The sequence below is a fragment of the Gadus chalcogrammus genome, chromosome 21 (genome assembly GCF_026213295.1).
Source record: "Gadus chalcogrammus isolate NIFS_2021 chromosome 21, NIFS_Gcha_1.0, whole genome shotgun sequence".
In the NCBI taxonomy this organism is placed as follows: Eukaryota; Metazoa; Chordata; class Actinopteri; order Gadiformes; family Gadidae; genus Gadus; species Gadus chalcogrammus.
The window spans coordinates 1329166-1338295 of NC_079432.1; the positions used below are offsets into that span (position 1 = coordinate 1329166).

Sequence of the window (9130 nt, forward strand, 5' to 3'; positions counted from 1 at the left end):
GGTGGCATTTGCCCGCTAAACCCATTACTGCCCAATGTAAATAAACCACCAAGCTTCTACATTGAATCCCTTCCCAGAAGATTCAGTTGGAGCTAATCCACCTGCAGCCATCAACCAATAGGGGCTTTACCCAATATTGTTGTTATCCTTGAATAGCTCATTACGGTTAGGTTTTATTTTCTGTATTATTATTCTTTTGGTACCATAGTTATTCAATGATATTTTCCTATGTGATTTTTACTAAGAATAACCCAAGCTTCCTTTAAGCTTCACGTCTTAACGGTTAAATCACTTCAATCAACAGTTTGACATCCATTTTATTGCGGACAGCTTCATTGGAAATACAAGATGGCAGCACCGCATGATAAATAAACACAGTATTTCATATAAGACACAGTAATTCAGTAGATCGGGGAACACAGACGTTTAAACCTCGGTGTTTCAACGTGTGTGTGATACGTATTATGTATACATGTATCAAACACACACTTTGAAATAAGTGGCGTGGTACTATTGTACAAAACGTCACGCACAGTCAACATGGTGCCATGGCTTGACCAAGACACTCAGTGCTCACTGCAGCCCTGGTTAAGGTCGGAGGTTAACTCTTATGCAGCCAATCAGTGGGGAGATGAGAGGTGACGGCGTGGTTTAGCGCCTGGCAGCCACCACATCCTCCTGTCCCTTGGAATGTTTCCTCCATGTTTGTGTTTGGCCTCTTAGTGCAAAGTCAAGATGGACAACCGAGAACAAGATTAAAATAGACACAATGAACTACGATTTAACATCGGACGTGAACGTCCTCATTTAAATAAGCACTTTATACTTCTTCCCTTTATACGGCATCCCCCATCATGGAGTGACCAAAGACAAGTTCATATGAATAAAATAACAAGATAATAAGAGAATGTTTCACAGGTGCTAAAACACGATCTCAAAGACGAATAGTAGAAGTTAGAATGTTATTTTTGGTGCTCTTGGGTGACGCCTTTGACGACGATCAGCTGTCGTTTCCCAGATACCAACTGCCTGGACGCCGTCCGACGCCCAGCTCCTAACAGTCATGATACATCAGGACGTGTTCCATTGCTGGGCCATAGGCTCCAACCCCACGGTGTTACTTTCGGCGCTAGATAGTGACCACACTGACATTTATTTACAAGACCATCTTTGTAAGTTCCTTTCCCTGCAGTTCCAAGATAAGGACGTAGGTGAAGGAAATATTCACTTATGATCAAGAGCTCCTGGGATAGATAGCTCTCAGGTAAAGAGCTCTCAGGTCTAGAGCTGTTCAGATCTAAATATGCTTGGATCTAGAACTGCTTGGATCTAAAGCTCCTCAGATCTAGAGCTCTTCAGGGCTAGAGCTTCTCTGATCAAGGGCTGCTCAGACTTAGAGCTGCTCAGACTTAAAGCTGCTCAGATCTAGAGCTGTTCAGATCTAAAGATACTTGGATCTAGAGCTGTCCAGTTCTAGATCTTCCCAGGTCTCGACCGCTCAACCCTCCGGTGAAGTCGGTCAAACGTAGGCGGAGTCACTGGACTGGATGTGTCCAAATCCGCTCATCTTGGCCGGGTCCTTCTTGCGGATCTCGTAGACGGACTTCCTCCGGGCCTGCACGCCCCTCACGGCCTCCTTGATCTTCTTCCAGCCCAGGTGGTTGAGCTCCGCCAGGTTGAAGACCACGCAGACGCCGCTGATGGCGAACATGAAGACCAGGAACACGGTCTTCTCCGTGGGCCGTGAGACGTAGCACTCGACGTCCTTGATGCACGGGTACCGGTCGCACTCGTACACCGGGGGCACGTTGAACCCGTACAGGAAGTACTGGCCCACCAGGAAGCCCACCTCCAGCATGTTCCGGAAGACCACCTGGATGATGTAGAAGCGGGAGATGCCCTCCTGCCTCCTCATCTTGGACTGCGTCCTCACACACTGCCGGGGGAAGATGTGCGCGTCCGGGTCCGCCTCCTTGTACGAGTTCTCTGAGTTCTGCAGCAGGCCGTTCACCAGAGTGTTCTTCAGCAGGTTGTCGTCTGGCCGGCCCGTCCGGTCCACCGACAGGTACACGCCGGAGAAGCCGCGCTCCTTCTGCTTGGACGACTGGTGGACGGAGTAGGTGATGAAGCAGAGGCTGGGGCAGCACACCATGATGATCTGGAAGACCCAGTACCGGATGTGGGAGATGGGGAAGGCCTGGTCGTAGCACGCCTGGTTGCAGCCCGGCTGCAGGGTGTTGCACACAAACATCTCCTGTTCGTCATCGTAGACGGTCTCCCCGACGATGGCCACGATCAGGATCCGGAAGATCACCACCACCGTGAGCAGGATCCTACAGAGGAGCGGGAAGACGAGCGGAGGCCGTGTGAGAAGAGGACACTTATCCTGTAGTGATCCTACTGATGATACTGTAGTGATCCTACTGATGATACTGTAGTGATCCTACTGATGATACTGTAGTGATCCTACTGATGATACTGTAGTGATCCTACTGATGATACTGTAGTGATCGTACTGATGATACTGTAGTGATCGTACTGATGATACTGTAGTGATCGTACTGATGATACTGTAGTGATCCTACTGATGATACTGTAGTGATCCTACTGATGATACTGTAGTGATCCTACTGATGATACTGTAGTGATCCTACTGATGATACTGTAGTGATCCTACTGATGATACTGTAGTGATCCTACTGATGATACTGTAGTGATCCTACTGATGATACTGTAGTGATCGTACTGATGATACTGTAGTGATCGTATTGATGATACTGTAGTGATCGTACTGATGATACTGTAGTGATCCTACTGATGATACTGTAGTGATCCTACTGATGATACTGTAGTGATCCTACTGATGATACTGTAGTGATCCTACTGATGATACTGTAGTGATCCTACTGATGATACTGTAGTGATCCTACTGATGATACTGTAGTGATCGTACTGATGATACTGTAGTGATCCTACTGATGATACTGTAGTGATCCTACTGATGATACTGTAGTGATCCTACTGACGATACTGTAGTGATCCTACTGACGATACTGTAGTGATCCTACTGACGATACTGTAGTGATCGTACTGACGATACTGTAGTGATCCTACTGACGATACTGTAGTGATCGTACTGATGATACTGTAGTGATCCTACTGATGATACTGTAGTGATCCTACTGATGATACTGTAGTGATCCTACTGATGATACTGTAGTGATCCTACTGATGATACTGTAGTGATCGTACTGATGATACTGTAGTGATCGTACTGATGATACTGTAGTGATCCTACTGATGATACTGTAGTGATCGTACTGATGATACTGTAGTGATCCTACTGATGATACTGTAGTGATCGTACTGATGATACTGTAGTGATCCTACTGATGATACTGTAGTGATCGTACTGATGATACTGTAGTGATCGTACTGATGATACTGTAGTGATCCTACTGATGATACTGTAGTGATCCTACTGATGATACTGTATTGATCCTACTGATGATACTGTAGTGATCGTACTGATGATACTGTAGTGATCGTACTGATGATACTGTAGTGATCCTACTGATGATACTGTAGTGATCGTACTGATGATACTGTAGTGATCCTACTGATGATACTGTAGTGATCGTACTGATGATACTGTAGTGATCCTACTGATGATACTGTAGTGATCCTACTGATGATACTGTAGTGATCGTACTGATGATACTGTAGTGATCGTACTGATGATACTGTAGTGATCGTACTGATGATACTGTAGTGATCCTACTGATGATACTGTAGTGATCCTACTGATGATACTGTAGTGATCCTACTGATGATACTGTAGTGATCCTACTGATGATACTGTAGTGATCGTACTGATGATACTGTAGTGATCCTACTGATGATACTGTAGTGATCCTACTGATGATACTGTAGTGATCGTACTGATGATACTGTAGTGATCGTACTGATGGTACTGTAGTGATCCTACTGATGATACTGTAGTGATCGTACTGATGATACTGTAGTGATCGTACTGATGATACTGTAGTGATCGTACTGATGATACTGTAGTGATCGTACTGATGATACTGTAGTGATCCTACTGATGATACTGTAGTGATCGTACTGATGATACTGTAGTGATCCTACTGATGATACTGTAGTGATCGTACTGATGATACTGTAGTGATCGTACTGATGATACTGTAGTGATCGTACTGATGATACTGTAGTGATCCTACTGATGATACTGTAGTGATCCTACTGATGATACTGTAGTGATCCTACTGATGATACTGTAGTGATCCTACTGATGATACTGTAGTGATCCTACTGATGATACTGTAGTGATCCTACTGATGATACTGTAGTGATCCTACTGATGATACTGTAGTGATCCTACTGATGATACTGTAGTGATCCTACTGATGATACTGTAGTGATCGTACTGATGATACTGTAGCGATCCTACTGATGATACTGTAGTGATCGTACTGATGATACTGTAGCGATCCTACTGATGATACTGTAGCGATCGTACTGATGATACTGTAGTGATCGTATTGATGATACTGTAGCGATCCTACTGATGATACTGTAGCGATCGTACTGATGATACTGTAGTGATCGTACTGATGATACTGTAGTGATCGTACTGATGATACTGTAGTGATCGTACTGATGATACTGTAGCGATCCTACTGATGATACTGTAGCGATCGTACTGATGATACTGTAGTGATCGTATTGATGATACTGTAGCGATCCTACTGATGATACTGTAGCGATCGTACTGATGATACTGTAGTGATCGTACTGATGATACTGTAGTGATCGTACTGATGATACTGTAGTGATCCTACTGATGATACTGTAGTGATCGTACTGATGATACTGTAGTGATCGTAATGATGATACTGTAGTGATCGTACTGATGATACTGTAGTGATCGTATTGATGATACTGTAGTGATCGTACTGATGATACTGTAGTGATCCTACTGATGATACTGTAGTGATCGTACTGATGATACTGTAGTGATCGTATTGATGATACTGTAGTGATCGTACTGATGATACTGTATTGATCGTATTGATGATACTGTAGTGATCGTACTGATGATACTGTAGTGATCGTACTGAAGATACTGTAGTGATCCTACTGATGATACTGTAGTGATCGTACTGATGATACTGTAGTGATCGTACTGATGATACTGTAGTGATCGTACTGATGATACTGTAGTGATCGTACTGATGATACTGTAGTGATCGTACTGATGATACTGTAGTGATCGTACTGATGATACTGTAGTGATCGTACTGATGATACTGTAGTGATCCTACTGATGATACTGTAGTGATCCTACTGATGATACTGTAGTGATCCTACTGATGATACTGTAGTGATCGTACTGATGATACTGTAGTGATCGTATTGATGATACTGTAGTGATCGTACTGATGATACTGTAGTGATCGTATTGATGATACTGTAGTGATCGTACTGATGATACTGTAGTGATCGTACTGATGATACTGTAGTGATCGTACTGATGATACTGTAGTGATCGTACTGATGATACTGTAGTGATCGTATTGATGATAATGTTGGCGGCAATAGCTCAGGAGGTAGATCAGGTTGGCTGGTAACCGCAAGGATGCTGGTTTGATCCCAGGCTCCTCCTAGTGTGGAGGTGTCCCTGAGCACGACACCTTACCCTGACTGCTCCAGACGAGCTGGCTGTCGCCCTGAAAGGCTGACCCCTAATTGGCTGACTCATTAATTCCCTCACTCTCCACCTTAAGCTGGTATGGGGTGAGCGTTCTGGCGCTGATTGGCTGCCGTGCATCACCCCAGTGGGTGCTACTCACTGGTGGTGGTGAGTGAGGTCCCCCCTTCACTGTTAAGCCTCTTTGAGTGGCTAGAAAAGCGCTATATAAATTCAATCAATTATTATTATTAACACTTTGGATAAAAGCGATATATAAATGCATTCCATTTGCCATCGTGGACGGGGGATTCTGGACAGGCAACAACAGCTCCTACATAGAGCTGTGATGTGATGTGACACAGCTTCTACATAGAGCTGTGATGTGATGTGACACAGCTTCTACATAGAGCTGTGATGTGATGTGACACAGCTTCTACATAGAGCGGTGCTGTGATGTGACACAGCTTCTACATAGAGCTGTGATGTGATGTGACACAGCTTCTACATAGAGCTGTGATGTGACACAGCTTCTACATAGAGCGATGCTGTGATGTGTCACAGCTCTACATAGAGCGGTGCTATGATGTGTCACAGCTCTACATAGAGCGGTGCTATGATGTGTCACAGCTCTACATAGAGCGGTGATGTGATGTGACACAGCTTCTACATAGAGCGGTGATGTGATGTGACACAGCTCTACATAGAGCGGTGCTGTGATGTGACACAGCTTCTACATAGAGCGGTGCTGTGATGTGACACAGCTTCTACATAGAGCTGTGATGTGACACAGCTTCTACATAGAGCGGTGCTGTGATGCCTACCAGCTCATACATGGAGTGGCTAGATCTCTGCTCTGTGGCGATGTTAAGCTTTAAATACGGCCTGATTTAATGAGGTACAACATTAGAAATCAAAGCGTCTAATTGGGAGCTGTTCATCTCAAAATACGAAACAGACTAGTTATTAACAGTAGATATAAAGAGACTAGTTATAAACTGTTGATATACACAGACTAGTTATAAAAAGTAAATATGAAAAGACTAGATATAAACAGTAGTTATAAAGAGTAGATATAAACACTAGTTATAAACTGTAGTTATAAACACTAGCTATAAAAATGAGTTGTTAGTAGATTGTTAGAAGTTAGTAGTTAGTAGGGAGTAGTTGGTTAGTCTCCTACCTCCCTGCAGCAGACTGCTGCTGACAGGGTTGTCAACAGTTGTCAGTAGTTAGTAGTTGCAATTAGTAGTTCATATTTAGCATGGGTTCCTAGCTCCCTATCATAGTAGAGTGCTGGTGACAGGGTTAGTAGTTAGTTAGTTAGTTCTACATCCCTATCATAGTAGAGTGCTGGTGACAGGGTTAGTAGTTAGTTAGTTAGTTAGTTCTACATCCCTATCATAGTAGAGTGCTGGTGACAGGGTTAGTAGTTAGTTAGTTAATTAGTTCTACATCCCTATCATAATAGGTTGCTGGTGACAGGGTTAGTAGTTAGTAGTTAGAATTTAGTAGTTGGTTAGTTAGTCCTACCTTCCTATCATAGTAGAGCACTGATGCCAGGGTTAGTAGTTAGTGATTAGTATTAAGATGTGGGTTAGTTCCTACCTCCCTATCATGGTAGAGTGCTCATGACAGGGACAGTAGTTAGTGGTTAGTAGTTGGTTAGTCTCCTGCCTCCCTATCATAGTAGAGCACTGATGACAGGGTTAGTAGTTAGTAAACGGTTAGTATCCTACCTCCCTATCATAGTAGAGCACTGATGACAGGGTTAGTAGTTAGTAAACGGTTAGTACCTCCCTATCATAGTAGAGTAATGACAGGGTTAGTAGTTAGTAAACGGTTAGTATCCTACCTCCCTATCATAGTAGAGTAATGACAGGGTTAGTAGTTAGTAAACGGTTAGTATCCTACCTCCCTATCATAGTAGAGTAATGACAGGGTTAATAGTTAGTAGTTAGTAAACGGTTAGTATCCTACCTCCCTATCATTGTAGAGTAATGACAGGGTTAATAGTTAGTAGTTAGTAAACGGTTAGTATCCTACCTCCCTATCATAGTAGAGTAATGACAGGGTTAGTAGTTAGTAATAATAAATGATAAATGAAATTTATATAGCGCTTAATATGGTACTCTAAGACGCTCAATAGTAATTAGTAGTTAATAAAGGGTTAGTATCCTACCTCCCTATCATAGTAGAGTGCTGTTGAACGGCCGCCTCCAGTAGACGCTCGAGGATGGTCCATTCCCCCATGACGGCTCATCCGTTGCTCCGAGGCCGTCTGAGAACACTGACCCTGACCGCTCAGAACCAAACTCGGTCCGTCCGAGAACACTGACCCTGACCGCTCAGAACCAAACTCGGTCCGTCCGAGAACACTGACCCTGACCGCTCAGAACCAAACTCGGTCCGTACGAGAACACTGACCCTGACCGCTCAGAACCAAACTCGGTCCGTCCGAGAACACTGACCCTGACCGCTCAGAACCAAACACGGTCCGTCTGGGAACACTGACCCTGACCGCTCAGAACCAAACACGGTCCGTCTGAGAACACTGACCCTGACCCCTCAGAACCAAACACGGTCCGTCCGGGAACACTGACCCTGACCGCTCAGAACCAAACACGGTCCGTCTGAGAACACTGACCCTGACCCCTCAGAACCAAACACGGTCCGTCTGGGAACACTGACCCTGACCGCTCAGAACCAAACTCGGTCCGTCTGAGAACACTGACCCTGACCGCTCAGAACCAAACTCGGTCCGTCTGAGAACACTGACCCTGACCGCTCAGAACCAAACTCGGTTCTCCTCGGTTATCCGGCACCGTCTTCGAGCACTCACCCTGACCCTAACACTTCAGAACCAAATACGGTCCTGTTCGGTTCTCCACGGTTCTCCGAGAACGTCTGAGAACACTCACCCTGACCCTACCCCCAAAGAACCAAACACGGTCTTGCTCGGTTCTCCACGGTTCTCCGAGACCGTCTGAGAACACTCACCCTGACCCTAACCCCGCAGAACCAAACACGCTCCTGCTCGGTTCTCCACGGGCTCGTGTCTCCGGTCGGTGGTCGTGCAGTGATCGCGTGCATGTGCGTGTCTGCCTGATGCGCTCCTGTCCGGTTCCTTCTAAGCCGCGAGGAGCGCGTCCGTTAATGCGCGTCACCGCCGGTAAGAGCGCGCGGGGTCACGCGGCGTTTCACTGTTGCGCTCGCGCTAATCCGGCTTTAAGTAGGCTCATTTGCGTCACGTGCGGAGGGGTTTGTGCATAGGAGAGACCCGGGCCACGCGCACCGAGGAGTAGGGCGGCTCGCGGTGAGACGACCGATCGATAGAAATGTATCAAAAGATGGAAGGCAAAATTGGTGACGATGGCGCGAGAGGTTAAGACGAGGAGGGGGGAGCGACAGATAGAGAGA

The 9130-nt window shown here is 45.3% G+C and overlaps 1 protein-coding gene across 1 annotated transcript; it reads right to left on the reverse strand.

Moving 5' to 3' along the window:
- Positions 1-319: 319 nt before the first annotated feature.
- Positions 320-8948, reverse strand: LOC130374572 (gap junction delta-2 protein-like). Its single transcript, XM_056581406.1, has 2 exons — positions 7893-8948; positions 320-2333 (listed from the first exon to the last, which is right to left on the reverse strand). The coding sequence occupies exons 1-2, from the start codon at positions 7961-7963 to the stop codon at positions 1520-1522; spliced, it is 885 nt and encodes a 294-aa protein (XP_056437381.1). The 5' UTR covers positions 7964-8948; the 3' UTR covers positions 320-1519.
- Positions 8949-9130: the final 182 nt, after the last annotated feature.